The following is an 18,396-nucleotide window of genomic DNA, read 5'->3' on the forward strand; positions in this document are numbered from 1 at the left end:
TTAACATCTGTGTTTACTCTCCAATTATAAGCCTTTTATTTTGAATGTGAATGATTGATGCGGCTCCAATATGATCAGATTGTGCTTTGTTTGTGTATGAATTACATATTGACCAGAAGCAGACAATGGTTAATGGTATGACGGTCAATACTCACACTAGAACCAGAGCAGCGTGTTGGGAATTCCTCCGAATGATCTCGTTCAGCCGCACTTTCCTCTCAGACTGTCAAAATATGAAGGAAACATCATGAGTTATAGAAGTGCCCATAGTGTTTACAGTAAACAGCAATTATGCAGAGTATTATTTATATTGTTTAATAAATTACCCATTACATTGTATTTTATTAACATCAATCCAGCCTAAACCAGCCTAGGATGGTTGGCTGGTTTTAGCTGGTCAACCAGCCTGGTTTTAAAGGAGTTTTGGCCATTTACAGGCTGGTTTCCAGCCATGTCCAGCCTGGTTTAAGCTGGTCAGGCTGGAAAATGACCAGCTAAAACCAGCTAAAACAAACTTGACCAGCCTGGTTTAAGCTGGACATAGCTGGTTTTGGCTGGGCTCCCACCCTGGCTAGGCTGGTCAAGCTAGTTTTCAGCAGGGAAATTTAATTTGTATTTTATAAGCATCTTTTTATTAACATTAATTAACATTTTGGGTCGACCAAAAGGTCCAGAATTTGTCCTTTTAATTATTTTATGTAATTTAATATTCATTCATTCATTTTCTTGTCGGCTTAGTCCCTTTATTAATCCGGGGTCGCCACAGCGGAATGAACCGGCAACTTATCCGGCAAGTTGTTTTTTTTTTTATACGCAGCGGATGCCCTTTCAGCCGCAACCCACACACACATTCACACACACACTCATACACTACGGACAATTTAGCCCACCCAATTCACCTGTACCGCATGTTTTTGGACTGTGGGGGCACCCGGAGGAAACCCACGCGAAGGCAGGGAGAACATGCAAACTCCACACAGAAACGCCATCTGAGCCGAGGTTCGAACCAGCGACCCAGCGACCTTCTTGCTGTGAGGCGACCGCACTACCTACTGCGCCACAGCCTCGCTAATTTAATATTATATAATATATTTATTATATAATTCATATAATATATTTATATTTAATAAATATTGTAATAAAGTGTCATTTTAAATAACTCTGGCCAGTAATTCGAATCCCATAGAGCCTCAAAGCCACAATATTGTGACGCGAGTCACGTGACATGACCCACTGAGTGGTCACATTTGAGTCTTTGATGCAACGTCCATGGTGAGTTACGCTGTTGGTCGAAAAGAGCAAGGAGGCAGAAAAGGCAGGCATTATCGCAAAATATTGAACATATGTTCATAAAGACTGTCAAACAGCTAAGTGACTTACTTCCTAACAGATGAAAATCTGCGCCTGAGGTTCTAGGCTAACTGGCTGCATTAGCCTGAACGTCCTGTATATTTATGGACTTGTCCAGTACATGACTTCCCTTTCCCTATTTCTGACAATTTTAAATAACTTTCATTCGGAAGACCCACCCTTCACTGACAAAGGTCCAGAATTTGTCCCAAATGAGCTCATTTATCCTATTTTCATACTATTTTGACTGCTATGCCACCATAAATAATGAAAATAATCCATCGAAAAAGGCTTTATTTTTTTAACCAAAGAGGCTAGAAAAAATCTGAAGAATTAATTATTATTGTACTATTATTATTATTATTTTTATTAATATTATTATAAAATTAAGTATACCCATAAGCTTACAGCACCTTGTATGCCCAGGCGGTCTGCCATCCAAGTACTAACCCGGCCCAACCCTGCTTAATTTACGAGATCAGATGAGGTCAGGCGTGCTCAAGGTGGTATGGGTGTAAGCCTAGTATTTCATTTGTTCATTCATTTTCTTTTCAACTTAGTCCCTTTATTAATCAGGAGTCGCCACAGCGGAATGAACCACCAACTTATCCAGAGTATGTTTTATACAGTGGATGCCTTCCAGCTGCAACCAATCACTGGGAAACATCCATACACACTCTTTCACACACATACACTACGAACAATTTATTTAATCAATTCCCCAATAACGCATGTGTTTGGACTTGTGGGGGAAACTGGACCACCCTGAGGAAACCCACGCCAACATGGGGAGAACATGCAAACTCCACACAGAACTGCCAACTAACCCAGCCGAAGCTCAAACCAGCGACCTTCTTGCTGTGAAGCAATTGTGCTAACTACTGCGCCACCATGCTGCCTTAACCTTGACATGTTATTTCTTAAAACAAGAGAACACTTTTTGCTTGTCTAGAAAATGCTTCTTGGCAACTTTTGAATATTTGGACAAATCAAAAATCAAAATTAAATCAAAAACAGTATTTTTTTTTCTGGGGACATCCTAAATGTTTCAATGGACAATTCTGATGTATTCCTAAAATATTGGGAACATTATCAAATGGTGATATTTATGTAAGCAGGTCAAACACACACCTTGAGTCTCAGCGCGTCCATCTGTTTGTCCGTGACCTTCCATGGGTTCTCCATTCTCTGCTGCTGCGCCGTCCGCTCGTCCAGCTGTGCGTCATTCAGCCTGAAGAGGGCGACAGTGTCCTCGAAACGCTGCATGCTAATCGAAACAAATTTGAATTAGCATGGGAAGACATTAGCAGACTGCATCGCTTACTTTTACTGACTGTGCTATGTATATGCATTTTAATTACCAGTCAGCCAGCCCATTGTGCTTCCAGTGAACTGTCATACCATTACTAAATCGCCACTTTTAGGATCTGATTTCTTTAAAACTCACTCCCTAATTAACATACGATAGAAACCGGGTCTCATTTTTCCGCACCATGTCTTTAAAAAACAGAAATGTATTTTACACTATTATTTTTAATTTGGTTTCTGGGCTAGCTTGCCTCTATTGACGGCTCTTGCATTTAAACATGTTTAAACAACTAAATTAATACTTGAGTCTATTTAACTGATTGCATTTCAATTACATTACAACATCAATGCTGTTGAAGGAACCTTATTAAATTGAAAATAGTCACATTAACCTTACACCGGAAGTTTATTGGTTGCTGAAAAACACTCGCTGTGCAACTGTTTTGAAATGATCAACTGTTTGAAATGTTTGCAGTTGACCTACTTTTTGGCAAGCGGTTGTCGTTTGCTGTCCGTCATCACAATCACATCGTGAACGTCCAGTCGGAAACGCTGGAGCAAAGTCTTCATCCTGAGCATGAGAAGAGGTTTGAAATTAGATCAGTTCATTGATAAAAGTCAAGAACAAATCACTGCAGAGAGTCGTGCATGTAAAATATACAATCGTAATCACGATGCAGAAACCTTTAAAATTGAATTGTTTTTATGAATTGTATTCCGTTGTTTTCATTTACGTTATTTCTGTGATTCACAATTTCCTTATTCTAAACTCGATGATTTAAAATATATAAACAATGAAATTAGGTTACAATGAACACTTTATTCTGACTAACAGTAATGCTTATTTGTTGTTGGGTGAATTTGATGAGGGATGGCAATATCTTATGCTTCGGTGTCGACCGTACTGGTTACCAAGAGAGTTCACAGCTGTTATCATTACAGCTGTATACATTCAACCTCAAGCCAACACAGAGTAGGCGCTCAGGGAACTGTACGGGAGCATAAGCGAGCAGAGACAACGTCATCCGGAGGCAACGTTTATTGTTACAGGGGACTTTAACAACGCCAATTTCAGGAAAATCGCTCCAAAATACTATCAACACATCACCACCAACTTGCGTGACCATTGCTATTCTCCGTTTGGGGACGCCTACAAATCCCTTCCCCGCCCATCATTTGGCAAATCAGATAACTCTTCTGTTCTGCTCTTGCCTGCTTACAGGCAGAAACTAGAACGGGAACCACCCACCCTCAGGACGTTTCAGAGCTGGACGGACCAACCGTAAGCTTTTTACTCATCATAGCACACGTAATTTGACTTGAGTCTTTTTTTTTTTGGAAGATTGAAGCTTTGAAAAAACAAATGCTATAATTTTATTGATTCTGATAATTCAAGTGAAGTTTTATGAACTAATTTTGAGAGGAGAATGTGATTTGATTGACCACGGCTGGTCTACCATCCATAATCAGCAATAACCCATTTAGATCGATCCAAGCCTACAATAAATAGACTGATTTCACCCTACTGCCTTGTAGTCATTTTAGAAGAATCCCCCCATCCACCCCATCTCCTCCTTTTCCTTTACCAGGGAGAGCTCTAATGACCTACCTCATCTTGGACACCCTTAAAAGCTAACTGACCAAGCGGGAGCCCTGGGATCAATTATCTCTGAGCTCAGGGCTCTTTCCCGGGACAGCATGCCAAACCTGCTAATAGCATCAAGCAGTATCTGAAGCTGTGGTCATACTGGACTTCTCTCCCCATAGACTTCCATTCAAACTCACGCGATTGCGTCAGACCGCAAACGCAAGCTCGTGCGTCGAGTTTCACAGTACACTGCATTGCAAAGTTCAAGCTTGGTGAACTCTGACTTGCAAAATCACATCACTTGACGGTGTGAGACCAATCGAGAGTCAAAACATGACCTCTCTGGACAGTAATTTAAAATATAAAGCAATCGCTCACTTTTTGAAGCGTCTAAAAGTCGCAAAAGTTTAGTGTGACCGCAGCTTAAGTGTAAATAATTCGATGATCAGTGATTCAAAGGAATGATTCTGCTGATTCTGACAGACATTTACAATGTTTAGAAATGAATGTGATGATTGAGATCATTTAAGAAATGATAGTCTAGTGTTAAAAACTCATATATATTATCATCCTCTGATATATTAAAATCTGGATGATTCGTATGACTGTAATGAATCTCGATTCTTACTCTTTGCGCTCGTCCTCCATAGTTTTCTGTTCGCCAACAATAAACACTCTGACTTTGCTCCGTCTCCAGCGTTTTCTTCTGGTCAACAGATACGGCACCAACAGAGTCAAACCTGAGCCAGATAAAGAGACTGAGCTTTAATCAACTATTAAGTGTTAACTAAGGGTTATCAAACCTTCAATTATGACGACTGACGCCTTGTAATGATTACAGTATCTGACCTCCATCGTCAGAGATCCAGTACACGTCAATGGTCTTCTTTCCTTGTTTGGTCTGAAACACCGTTTTGATCTGATCGTTGGCAATGTTCTTTGTGTTGTCCACATCTACAGGAATGAATAACACAGTGAAGTGAGATAAGGCATATTACATTTACTGAATCAATGATTTTGTGTGGCTTATTCACCTGAATCGGAGTCTGAATTCTGCTGATCAAACTCGATGGGTTCGTCCGGCTCAAACACTGGATTGACTGTTAGAAACACAGGACATTTAACACAATATTTCACAAGTAGTAAAATGAAACACACACACACCATTTTCCATTACAAACTTGCAGAAACTTTAGCCATAGTGTTTCGATAAAAAAAAAAAAACTATCCAACAATTCATGACTCAAACTAATCATTTCTTGATAAGTCAATCTAGAAATCATGGTGACAGATATTAGGTTTACTCATATCACAGTTAATGCATTAAACATTTACACCAAAGGAGTTGTTTGGGCAGTATACAAGCTTTAAACGTCATGGTGAGCTGACTACTTTCGCGATCAAAAGCTGTGGCCATTGACTTCCAACGGACCTCTATTGTGGCAATTGGATGTCAAATAGTCACAGCTTTCCAACATTCTTCAAAACATTTTTTTGGAAAGTTTCTTGGAACTCATGGAAACAATTAATAAACAGTGTTAATTAATAATAAACAGTGAGTAATCTTTAATTTTTGGTGACATATGCATAAGTAAACTGACAACTGTACCAAGATTATATTAAAGTGCCAGAGAATAAAAATCTAAATATATCTAGGCGTAGCTGAATAATAAAGATTTCAGTACATGCAAATGACATACTGTGAGCCTCATTCTCATGTAAATCCTGTAAGTGTCTCAATTGGAACAAAACACCAATTATCCATCTGCAATAATTAATATACACACTCCAAGCTGTGTTTGATTGGTCACAACTTTTCCTAGTGTGATTGCAACAATGATATATTTTTACTTTGTTTTTAAGTAGATCTAAGTTTGTATTAAACACACTATGCATGTGGCACTCTTATTTTGAAAATGAATAGTCTCTTAGGAAGACTACAGAGAGGTCACAGCTCATAATAACGCAAAATGCAGGATATACGGATTAAATATATTCAGTGAAACCCAGAGGAGGCATAGGGTCTGTTTAAATGCAATTTGATGTGCATGTTTGTAAAGAGGCAACAAACTCACGTAAACTAATGAGAATAAGGGTTCAATGCATCATGTCACATCACTCGACTCTTACTGTGATTTCTCTTTAGTGAAAGGAAAAATATATACAGTTGAAGTCAGAATTATTAGCCCCCTTGAATTATGATACCCACTGTTTATTATTTTTACAGTTTCTGTTTAACAGAGAGAAGTTTTTTAGCACATTTCTAAACATATTATTTTAATAACTCATTTCTAATAACTGATTTATTTTATCTTTGCCATGATGAGAGTAAATAATATTAGACTAGATGTTTTTCAAGACACTTCTATACAGCTTAACGTGACGTTTAAAGGCTTAACTAGGTTAATTAGGTTGACTAGGCAGGTTAGGATAATTGGGCAAGTTATTGTATAACGATGGTTTGTTCTGTAGACAATTGAAAAAAAATGGAGCTTAAAGGGGCTAATAATATTGTCCCTAAAATGGTTCATAAAAAATTAAAAACTGCTTTTATTCTAGACTAAATAAAACAAATAAGACTTTTTCTAGAAGAAAAATATTATCAGACATACTGTGAACATTTCCTTGCTCTGTTAAACATCATTTGGGAAATATTTGAAAAAAGAAAAAAAATCAAAGGGGGACTAATAATTCTGACTTCAACTGTTTATATTTGTAATATATTACTGTAAGTTTTATTGGAGTTTTTTTTCAAAATGAAAACCTTTACTTTAGGCGTATTTTCAGTTTACATTTTCAATTGGAAGGGCAATAGAAATGCGCTGTGTACTGATAAACGCAATGTACCTTCAGTCTGTAACTCATCTCGGATGTCCAGTCCATCCATCATGCGGAGGACACACACGCCGTGGTTGGAGTCGAAAGAATCACTGAGGAAAAAAAAAAAAAGAAGAAAGAAATATACTTCATTTCAGTTTCTAACAAAGTGAATCTGAAGGAAAACATTTCAAACCATAAAGAAAATTGTGATTCTAAATATCACACTTTCCCTCCAAATATAATAATTTCTCTCCAAATATGCAAATTCAATTCAGATTAGCTCAACAAAATAATTTATTTTTTAATGAAAACACACATAGAATAATTACAATGTTGTATAAACATCTTTACAACAGTATTAAACACTTTATAATAAACACTTTTAATCAACGCTTTATAATAAAAAGGATCACATTTATTTCAATTTTCAAATGTACACAAATGTAAACCACTAAATTATTTAAATCTTTATACTTTATAAATGTTAAAACTTTTAATATTTAACCAATTTTTAAAGAGTTTGGATTTGATTAATGACGCTTTTTTTTTTTTTTTTTTACAGTTTTCTAATAATTCAGATAACTTCCCTCATTCTATTGTTTCTAGTGACACATTTCAACTTTTCCCTCCAAATATTTTACTTTCCCACTAAATCTTCCTGTCAGTTTTTATTGAAAATGAAGATTGTATTAATCATATTAGAGTAAATGTTATTTAGATTTTTATTAAAAACACTTAGGTGTATTAATACCTCTTACTTCTCACAGAGGGTTTGTTTAATTTTAGCGTTACTGGTTAAATGTGCTTCATTTCAGAACAGGACTGTGAGTTATACTCAGAGTCACTCACTATATGGTGTTGATGTAGTCCTCAATATCTTGGCTGTTGCTCTCCTGCCAGTTCATTTTGAATCCCATCACCAGTATATTTGGCCTCAGCTTTCCCAAACCAGAGGCCTTACAGAAGACAAACAAGAAGAAAACAGGAAGAAAAAGACACATAACGAAATTCAGGGTTCATTACAACTTTACAACTTTAATTTTGTATCACAATGAATATTCTTATAATATTTTAACTTAAGTCTCATACTATTTTTTACTTTATTTTACAATATTACGACTTTTTTCTCAAAATATTTTGACTATTCTCGTAATATATTTTAATTTCTACTTTATTCTCGTAATTTCACCTTTATTCTTGAAACATTTCAACTTTATTCACTTAAATTTAAATTTATTCTCAAAACATTTTGGCCTTATTCTCGTAATTTCAACTTAATTCTCATAATATATCTGATTAAATCGAAATTACAAGAATAAATTATGAGAATAAAGTAAAAATAACAAGAATAAAGGTGAAATTTAAAGAATAAATTCGAAATTACGAGAAGTTGAAATTACAAGAATAAAGTCAAAATTATGAGAATAACGTCAAAATTACAAGAATAAAGTTGAAATTACGAGAATGAAGTCAAAATATTACGAGAATAAAGTAAAAATATAACTTTATTTAACTTTATTCTTGTAATTCTGACTTTATTCTTGTAATTTCGACTTCATTCTCATAATTTCAACTTAATTCTCGTAATATATCTAATAAAGTCGAAATTACAAGAATTAAGTTAAAATTATGTGAATAAAGTCAAAATTACAAGAATTAAGTCAAAATTATGAGAATACCAACAAAATTGCAAGAATAAAGTTGAAATTACGACAATGAAGTTGTAATATTGAACTTTATTCAACTTTATTCTTTCAATTTTAAATTTATTCATGTAATTCCGACTTTATTCTCGTAATTTCGACTTTATTCTCATATTTCGACTTTATTTTCATAATATTTCAAGTTTTTTATTGTAAAATAGACTTTATTATCGTAACATTTTGACTTTATTCTCTGCATTTAGTCTTTATTCTCATAATATTTTCGACTTTATTTTTCACTTTATAATCATAATTACGACTTTTTTCTCAAAAAATTTTGACTTTATTTTCATAATATTTCTACTTTATTCTCATATTTCGACTTTATTCTCATAATATTTCGACTTTATTCTCATATTTCGACTTTATTCTCATATTTCGACTTTATTCACTGCATTTCGTCTTTATTCTCAAATTTTTTTACTTTCTTTTTCACTTTATAATCATAATTTCGACTCTCTCACAACAATTTGACTTTATTCTCATAATATTTCAACTTTATTCTCATATTTCGACTTTATTCTCATAATATTTTGACTTTATTTTATAATATTTTAACTTTATTATTGTAAAATAGACTTTATTCTCGTAACATTTCGACTTTATTCACTGCATTTCGTCTTTTTCTCAAATTTTTTTACTTTTCTTTTTCACTTTATAATCATAATTTCGACTCTCTCACAACAATTTGACTTTATTCTCATAATATTTCAACTTTATTCTCATATTTCGACTTTATTCTCATAATATTTTGACTTTATTTTATAATATTTTAACTTTATTATTGTAAAATAGACTTTATTCTCGTAACATTTCGACTTTATTCACTGCATTTCGTCTTTTTCTCAAATTTTTTTACTTTAATTTTTAATTTAATAATCATAATTTCGACTCTCTCACAACAATTTGACTTTATTCTCATAACATTTTGACTTTATTCTCTGCATTTCGCCTTTATTCTCATAATATTTCGACTTTATTTTTCACTTTATAATCATAATTTCGACTTTTTTCTCACAATATTTTGACTTTATTCTCATAATATTTCGACTTTATTCTCCGCATTTTGACTTTAATCTCTGCATTTCAACTTTTTTGTCATATTTCGACTTTATTCTTTTAATATTTCGACTTCATTCTTATAATATTTTAACTTAATTCTTATAATATTTTGACTTAATTATCATATAATTACGACTTTTTTTCTCATATGTCGACATTATTCTCATATTTTGACTTAGTTCTCATGATATTTTGACTTTATTCTCTGCATTTTGACTTTATTTTTGTAATATTTGGACTTTATTCTTATACTATTAAAATTTTATTCTTGCAATTTTTTAATGTGACACTAAAATGTGGTCATTTTTAAGTAAGAGAGAGTTGTGCTTTTAGTAACCTGCAGAAGATGGCGAGCTCCTTCTCTCAGACTGGAAGATCTGAAAGCCGTGTAGAAAGAGCGAACTTTCCTCTGATTGAGCCACTTCAGCATCTCATTAGTGTTACACTCAGACATGATGGACTTCTCATCCTCCTGAAGAGTAAATACATCCCCACAGCTTTAGTTTTACAGCTGTTCTGGGGGAATAAAGAGCTTGTCGAAACATTTTTAACATCATACAGCTGGTTCTTACCATGATAATGTCTCCACAAATCATCAAGCTGACATTTTTGGTGAAAGACCCCACAAAGTCCACCAGTGCAGGACGGAGAGTCGGAGGACCAGTCAGAACCAGACACTGAGGCCTGAGAGATCACACAATCAGTCAATATATGGATGTGACAGTAAACACTTTTATTTTATCATGTTATTAATGCACAAGAAAACAAAGCTAGTCAATGTGTTGATTTATTTAAGCCATAATCATCACTATTTAGATGTTGGTTAAGTAAATAAAGTGAGTAATGTGCATTTATTGTGTATGGACATACAAACAAAGCACTTTACAATCATGTAAAACCATTAAATAGTAATATAACAATATAAATAGTAACACAATGCACCATGAATCCTTCAAACAAAGACATGTAGGAAGTGTGTTTCTGTAACCTGTAGTTTTTAACGTGATCTTCGACTCCGGCCAGAGACACAGAGTATGACAGAGCCATGTTGTAGGTGCTGGCTTGAACAGAGGAGCCCCAGTTCACCTCTTCAACAACACAAAAACACCATTATCCCGAGTGAAACACAGTGTTTCATTTCCCTTCACTCTGACCTAAGCTCTCACCTGGTTTCTTATAGGCCACATAGCCAAATAAGAAGATGATCAAGGCTAAAGAGATGAGCGCAGCCCACCAGGTGAGGAGGAACATCAGCACCACAGAAATCGCTGCGCCGAATAAACCCGTCCAGGGGCTGTAATAGCGAAATGACGGCCTCCATCCTGAAGAGTACAACACAACATTAAGGTTAGAAAAAGAAATGTCTTCATGCTGTACATTTATGGAAAGGTTAAATATAAACCCAAAATACAGTGCTCAGCATAAATGAGTACACCCTCTTTTGAAAATGTAGATTTTCATCCATTTCTCAGTGAATATAGTGTAAAAATGATATCTTACAAATTAGCAAATTTCTGTATTTTGTGATGTGTTCTGTGTTTATTTACGGTTGTGAACTGCATTATGGGATGTTGATCTCTGCTCTGTCGATTTTTGATGTTGAAAATTCAACTTTACACTTTAACAAAGTAACTTTTATCAACATTTTAGTAATAATATAATGTATAACAAATATCATATAGAGAAATAAGTCTGTAAAATAACATAAAATGTGCTGGCAGGTGTTTGTAATGTCATATACAACACCAACCCAGACAATATAGCACTGCAAACTATTACAAATGATCATAAAAGCCTCTTTTTTCAAACTTTTAAAGGTTAAAAGTTGTTGTAAGAAAGATCAAGATTCCATAATGCAATTCAAAAGCAGAAATAAACAAAAAAAAATTAATAAATAAGAATAAACACTTTTTTTAAAAATATTTTAAATGTAATTTACAGATATTTTCTAGTGTAGCCAATATATATATATATATATATATATATATATATATATATATATATATATATATATATATATATATATATATATATATATAAATTTATTAAAGTAAGAGTGTGGTGATCAAACATCTTTAAGATTAGAAAGATAATACCTTTGAAACAATCAAATGTGTTACTACAAAAAACAAAAAAAAGTTACAAATGTTCTACTGAATGTGCGTTTTTCTTGAACTGACCTGGTGAATTGGTGATGGAAGCGTGAAAACAGCTGAAGTTGATCAGAGCGTAAGAGCAGAGGAAGAAGTTGGAGATCAGAGGAGCGATTGTGTTCAGCTCAGCTGCAGAAAGAGGACATACAGTACAATACAGTACATATGGAACTTATGGCATAAAATTGTACATATAGATTAAAAATGTATAGAGAAAAACTTAATTTTGGCTAGTTGTTGAGGAAATTTATCAAATGTAACCTAATTATCCCGATGTAGGAATATAAATAATACAATGAACATTAAACAGACATATTACGATTAACCAAATAACTGAAACTATGAAAATTACAGACAAAAAATTAAAACGAATCCTAAAAGCTAAAAATTAACATGCAAACAAATATGTAAAAAAAAAAAAAGACTTAATTCAAACTGTCAATAATAACAACAAAGGACTTAAAATATTGTAAATTATAAATATATATGTAACTAATTACAATTTTAATGAATTTAATTCTTTAAAATTATATAAAAATAAATAAATAAATGATTTACTTAATATGAATTTAAAAAAATTAAATATATGTAATATACAAATAAATAAATTATATATATATGTTACCTTCAGACATGATATATATATATATATGTGTGTATGTATATATATATATATATATATATATATAATGTGCAAAAAAATGTTTAAAATAATTTTTAGATCTGTCTTACAGTGTTTAATGCCTAATCTTAAAACCCCAAAAACTATTTGGAAATTTCCTCTATTATTTCTAGCATCAGAAAACATTGTCTGTGGGTGATTTTTTTCAAACTCCACCATTATACCCATGTACGATCAAAAAAGTCAACAAAGGTGCAGGAATATTGAATGAAGGCTGTGTATAGTAAGTACAGATGTTTACTCTAATTTAAGAAGTGTGTTTCCCAAATCAAGACATAATAAAAAAATATTGGCAGGTTCATGTACACGGAAATCATCCAAACAAAATGAACACTCATAACATATTACATATATTATGTTCAACCCAGGCTCATTATGGATCCATACCCCTATATACATTTATGTAAAGTGCTAAATATGTCCCAGGAGCTACATTTTTGCCGTTTTTGTTTTATGAATCCATCAGGGGCCGCTGTGTACGCTTTTTCAGTTCTCAAATATCTCTCGCGAGTGCCATATGCGCCTGCTCTTCTCATGTAAATCCACCAGAGGCCGCTGTCCACTGACTGACTGACCGACCGATATATATCATAAAGATTTTTAACCTCTGGCTGCATAATTTGTGCTCTCCAGAAATGTATATGGGGCTACGTAATCACAATGAGTCTGTGTTGATTATGTTTGAATAACTCATGTTCTTTGGGGCTTCTCCACACCATAACTCTCCAGGATGTGGGAAAGACAGTAAAGGTGAACTCATTAGAGAGGAGATGTAAACTTTGTATGCAAAGAATGTAAATTTTGTATACCGGTTGAATATTACGCATCACGTGCGTGCTAACTCACCAATCAGAATGAAGCACATTGCTATGATGTAGCAGAGCAGATAAGCACGCAGCGGCTCGCTGTTTTTCCCATAACCCTTTCCAAAGAAGCCGATGTATGGGTAGATGTTATCCCGACAGAGACACTGAGGAAAACAGAGATTCTCAGCTTCACATTGATGAGCTCACAAAGTCACAGTTAAAGTCTGAGGTATTCGCCCCCCCCAGTATATTTTCCCCTCAATTTCTGTTTAACTAAGATAATATTTCTTTAACACATTTCTGATCATAATAGTTTTAATAACTCATCTCTAATAACTGATTTATTTTCTCTTTGCCATGATGACAGCTAATAATATTAGACTAGATATTCTTCGAGACAATTCTATACAGATTAAAGTGACATTTAAACTCTTAACTAGGTTAATTAGGGTAAAGTTAGGGTAATTAGGCAAGTCATTGTATAACAGTGGTGTGTTCTGTAGACTATCAAAGAAAAATATTGCTTAAGGGGGCTAATAATATTCACTTATGGTGATAATATTGACTTTAAATGACGTATGGTTTAAAAATGATTTAAATAAATTTAAGCTTTTATTCTAGACGAAATAAAACAAATAAGACTTTGTATAGAAGGAAAAAAATAATGTAGGAAATACTGTGAACATTTCTTGCTCTGTTAAACATAATTTGGGAAATATTTGAAAAAGAAAACAAAAAAACACAAGAGGGTGAATAATTTTGACTTAAACTGTACATGTTAACTATTATCTGTTTATTTCACCTGGAAGATTTTGGGTGCGGAGACGAGGAATGCAAGAGCGGACGACAGAGTGGCTGCAAATATACCAGCGTATATCAAAGGACCGAAGCCAGAGACCTGGACCAGAACCTGAGGATTGTGCAGAATTAATAATTAATAATGAAGCGGGAAAACGTTCGAGGTTACAGAAGTAACCCTTCGTTCCCCGAGGAGGGGAACGGAAGTGCCATGAATGGGAGGATTCGGATCAGAAGCCGCTTATCTGGAGAGTATTGAACGGGCCAATGAATGAAATTAATTGGCAGCGTAAGCTTGCGCAGGTGTGCGACATCTGCAATTATCTCAGCATATAAGCACACCTGAAGCCAGCAGACGCCATCCTTTTAAGCTGAAGAGACTTTCAAACAGCTAAGGGACAGTCATTATGGCGACGGAATATGGCACTTCCGTTCCCCTCCTCGGGGAACGAAGGGTTACTTCTGTAACCTCGAACGTTCCCCTTCGGTTGGGGAACTTCAGTGCCATGAATGGGAGAATATGGAAAGCGCCATAATGACTGCACCTTACCAACACCCCCGATGAGGAGATAGTCAAGCAAGCGTGACGCACCCACATCATGGGGGGCGCGGTCCTCCAACGTGTCCCTGGCCCTAATTTATCCTACTTCAACAGAAGTTTTACGGATTTAGATATATTTTTTGGGAAGTCGTGAGCATCTAGATAATTCTAGGAAATACGACAGTACGTTGGGAAGCGTGCAATCCCGATAGGGAGGACGCTGCGGAGGCCATCCGTTACCCAAGGGGGGGATAGATGGCAGAATTTACCTATGGACTAGCCCTAAAAAGGGGGAGTACGCATAGCAAAGAGTGGTTAGCGGAGAGGGAAGACACGGGTCCGCCCAGGGGGGGGACTTAACCGTGGCGGAATAAGCATATGGGATCGCCTAGTGGGGATCACGCATAGCAGGCACCTATACCCAAAACGCGGGCTGACCAGCGGGCAGACCTACAACGTAGTGGGCCAGCAAGTGACTCCTCCGCTGAGTCAGTGCTGGGGGCCACGGAGGAATCTGCAGGGCTCACCTGACGGGGAACTTTACTGACAGATAAAAAAGGCGCACGTACCTCCGTGTTAGGGAGAATGGCGCAGCAAGCGTGTTTCAACACCCTACCGAGTTGTCTCCTCAATCACCAAGGGTTACCTAATACCCTTGAGGAAACCGGCTCCACTCGCAGATTGTAAAACCTTGCAAATGTGTTGGGTGTCGCCCAGCCCGCAGCTCTACAGATGTCTGTTAGAGAGGCGCCGCGTGCATGCGCCCAAGAGGATGCAACGCTCCGAGTGGAGTGTGCACGTACTCCCGGGGGACACGGCTGACCTCGACTCGAATAAGCGAGTGAAATGGCATCCACAATCCAGTGGGATAATCTTTGTTTCGATACGGCACTTCCCTGCTGCCGACCGCCATAACAGACAAAGAGCTGCTCAGATGATCTAAAATTCTGAGTACGGTCCACATAAATGCGCAGAGCGCGAACTGGACAAAGTAAAGAAAGGGCTGGGTCTGCCTCCTCCGGGGGCAGCGCTTGCAGGTTCACTACCTGATCTCTAAAGGGGGTGGTAGGAACCTTGGGCACATAACCGGGGCGGGGTCTCAGGATAACGTGAGAGTAATCCGGCCCGAATTCCAGGCACGAGTCACTGACCGAAAATGCCTCCAGGTCCCCGACCCTCTTGATGGAGGCCAACGCAACCAGCAGAGCTGTCTTCAGGGACAGAAATCTTAGAGATACTGATTCGAGTGGCTCAAAGGGATCGGATCGCAGACTCGTGAGAACGAGGGCGAGATCCCAAGAGGGCATGAGAGGGGGGCGAGATGGATTAATTCGCCTAGCACCCCTAAGGAACTGGATGACCAGGTTATGCTTTCCCACGGTGCCGCCAGCTACCGCGCTATGATAAGCGGAGATGGCGGCCACGTAAACCTTGAGAGTGGAGGGCGACAGCCTGCTGTCCAACTTCTCTTGAAGGAAAGAGAGCACAACACTAATCTGGCAATTTCGGGGGTCTTCTCTGCGAGAGACGCACCATTCAGTGAATAGACTCCACTTCAGGGCGTAGGCGCGCCTCGTGGAGGGGGCTCTAGCCTGAGTGATGGTATTAACCACCGCAGTCGGTAGGTTACCTAAGTCTTCCTCGCGTCTAGGGACCACACGTGGAGGTTCCAAGATCGGGGCGAGGGTGCCAGATGGTGCCCTGTCCCTGAGAGAGTAGGTCCTCTCTCAAAGGGATCCGCCAGGGGAGGGCCGTCGCGAGGAGTGAGAGCTCTGATATCCAGGTCCGGTTGGGCCAAAGGGGCGCAACTAGCAGAACCTGTTCCTCGTCCTCCCTGACCTTGCACAGAAACTGCGCGAGCAGGCTCACTGGGGGAAACGCATACTTGCGCATGCCCCGAGGCCAGCTGTGGGCCAGTGCATCCGTGCCGAGAGAGCCCTCGGTCAGGGAAAAAAACAACTGGCAGTGAGCGTTCTCGGGGGAAGCAAACAGATCGATCTGGGCCTCCCCGAATCGCGCCCATATCAGCTGAACAGACTCGGGGTGGAGTCTCCATTCTCCAGGGCGTAACAGCTGTCGTGAGAGCGCATCGGCTGCACGATTGAGCGTGCCTGGGACGTGAATGGCGCGCAGCGATTTCAGCCGCGGGTGACTCCAGAGGAGCAGACGGCGGGCGAGCTGAGACATGCGGCGAGAGCGCATACCCCCCATGCGGTTGATATACGCCGCCGCCGCCGTACTGTCCGTCCTGACCAGCACGTGTTGCCGCTCCAGCACCGGTAAAAAGCGGTGGAGAGCGAGGAACACTGCCAACAGCTCTAGGCGATTGATATGCCAATGCAGCTGGGCCCCCTTCCAGAGGCCCGCAGCCGCATGCCCGCGACACACGGCCCCCCAACCCGTGTTGGAAGCGTCTGTTGAAACAACAACATGGCTGGACGCCTGTCCTAGAGGCACACCGGCCTGTAGGAACGAGGGGTCGTTCCAAGGGCTGAGGGCGCGGCGACACAGCGCAGTAACCGAGACCCGGTGTGTGCCCGCGTGCCATGCGCGTCTGGGGACCCGATCGTGAAGCCAGTGCTGAAGTGGTCTCATATGGAGCAACCCGAGCGGCGTGACGGCGGCTGCGGATGCCATATGCCCCAGGAGCCTCTGAAAGAACTTCAGTGGGACCACTAGTTTGCTGTCGAGCTCCCTCAGACAGTTCAGCAACAGGCGAGCGCGTTCCTCGGAGAGGTGCGCTACCATGGTGATCGAGTCCAGCTCCATCCCGAGAAAAGAAATCCTCTGCACGGGGGCGAGTTTGCTCTTTTCTCGGTTGACCTGAAGCCCCAGTAGGCGGAGATGCCGAAGCACCTCGTCCCTGTGCATAATCAATTGCTCCCGCGAGTGGGCTAAAATCAGCCAGTCGTCGAGATAATTGAGTATGCGAATGCCCGCGAGCCGAAGGGGCGCTAGGGCACCCTCCGCGAGTTTGGTGAAGACCCGCGGAGACAGAGAGAGCCCGAAGGGGAGGACCTTGTACTGCCACGCTCGACCCTCGAACGCAAACCGCAGAAATTGGCGGTGGCGTGGAAGAATGGAGACATGGAAATACGCGTCCTTCAGGTCTATGGCTGCAAACCAATCCCGAGGACGAACGCATTGGAGAACGCGCCTCTGCGTGAGCATTCTGAACGGCAGCTTGTGCAGACAGCGGTTCAAAACGCGCAGATCTAGGATTGGCCGTGACCCACCGCTCTTTTTGGGTACGATGAAGTATGGGCTGTAAAACCCACTCTCCATCTCGGCTGGAGGAACCGGCTCGATTGCACCCTTCGCCAGGAGGGCAGCAATCTCCTCTCGCAAGACAGGGGCGGACAGGGGGTTGACCCTGAAGAAATACACGCCCGTAAACTTGGGGGGCCGTTTCGCGAACTGAATTGCGTAACCGAGTCTGATTGTGCGTATGAGCCACCGCGAGGGGCTGGCCCGCGCTAACCAGGCAGGCAGAGCCCTCGCTAATGGAGTCATCGCTACAATCGCTGACGTACCAGCGGTGGGGCAGCGCGGAGTGGGTGTGCTGATCCGGGAAGCACGAGGGTC

General features: G+C 38.8%; 3 protein-coding genes, 2 long non-coding RNA genes and 1 pseudogene across 8 annotated transcripts in view; 3 read left to right on the forward strand and 3 right to left on the reverse strand.

The window, feature by feature from the left end:
• Nucleotides 1–11,152, forward strand: part of slc12a10.3 (solute carrier family 12 member 10, tandem duplicate 3) — a 51,545-nt gene extending 40,393 nt beyond the window's left edge. The window contains exon 26 of the mRNA XM_087259656.1: nucleotides 11,012–11,152. Coding sequence (XP_087115782.1) covers nucleotides 11,012–11,036 — 25 coding nt within the window. The 3' untranslated portion in view covers nucleotides 11,037–11,152. The remainder of the gene's footprint in view (nucleotides 1–11,011) is intronic.
• The window catches only part of LOC147842925 (uncharacterized), a 959,952-nt gene that overhangs the window by 907,843 nt on the left and 33,713 nt on the right, over nucleotides 1–18,396 (reverse strand). The window lies entirely within an intron of this gene.
• si:ch211-225k7.4 overlaps nucleotides 1–18,396 on the forward strand; it is a 494,418-nt gene that overhangs the window by 247,589 nt on the left and 228,433 nt on the right.
• Nucleotides 1–18,396, forward strand: part of si:dkey-88n24.3 — a 285,177-nt gene that overhangs the window by 215,563 nt on the left and 51,218 nt on the right.
• slc12a10.1 (solute carrier family 12 member 10, tandem duplicate 1) overlaps nucleotides 1–18,396 on the reverse strand; it is a 98,686-nt gene that overhangs the window by 1,806 nt on the left and 78,484 nt on the right. For 3 of the 4 annotated variants that reach the window (XM_087259833.2, XM_087259834.2, NM_001161378.2), the window contains 15 exon segments: nucleotides 14,275–14,382; nucleotides 13,513–13,636; nucleotides 12,012–12,113; nucleotides 10,998–11,153; nucleotides 10,820–10,919; nucleotides 10,404–10,515; nucleotides 10,169–10,303; nucleotides 7,916–8,022; nucleotides 7,094–7,176; nucleotides 5,281–5,346; nucleotides 5,096–5,200; nucleotides 4,875–4,986; nucleotides 3,143–3,229; nucleotides 2,482–2,617; nucleotides 156–223 (listed from right to left, as the gene is read on the reverse strand). In XM_087259833.2, coding sequence (XP_087115959.1) covers nucleotides 156–223; nucleotides 2,482–2,617; nucleotides 3,143–3,229; nucleotides 4,875–4,986; nucleotides 5,096–5,200; nucleotides 5,281–5,346; nucleotides 7,094–7,176; nucleotides 7,916–8,022; nucleotides 10,169–10,303; nucleotides 10,404–10,515; nucleotides 10,820–10,919; nucleotides 10,998–11,153; nucleotides 12,012–12,113; nucleotides 13,513–13,636; nucleotides 14,275–14,382 — 1,601 coding nt within the window. 4 annotated transcript variants of the gene reach the window in all.
• Nucleotides 1,752–1,870, reverse strand: LOC147842941 (5S ribosomal RNA; annotated as a pseudogene).

The sequence above is a fragment of the Danio rerio genome, chromosome 7, assembly GCF_052040795.2.
Source record: "Danio rerio strain M-AB ecotype USA chromosome 7, GRCz13ab, whole genome shotgun sequence".
NCBI lineage: Eukaryota > Metazoa > Chordata > Actinopteri > Cypriniformes > Danionidae > Danio > Danio rerio.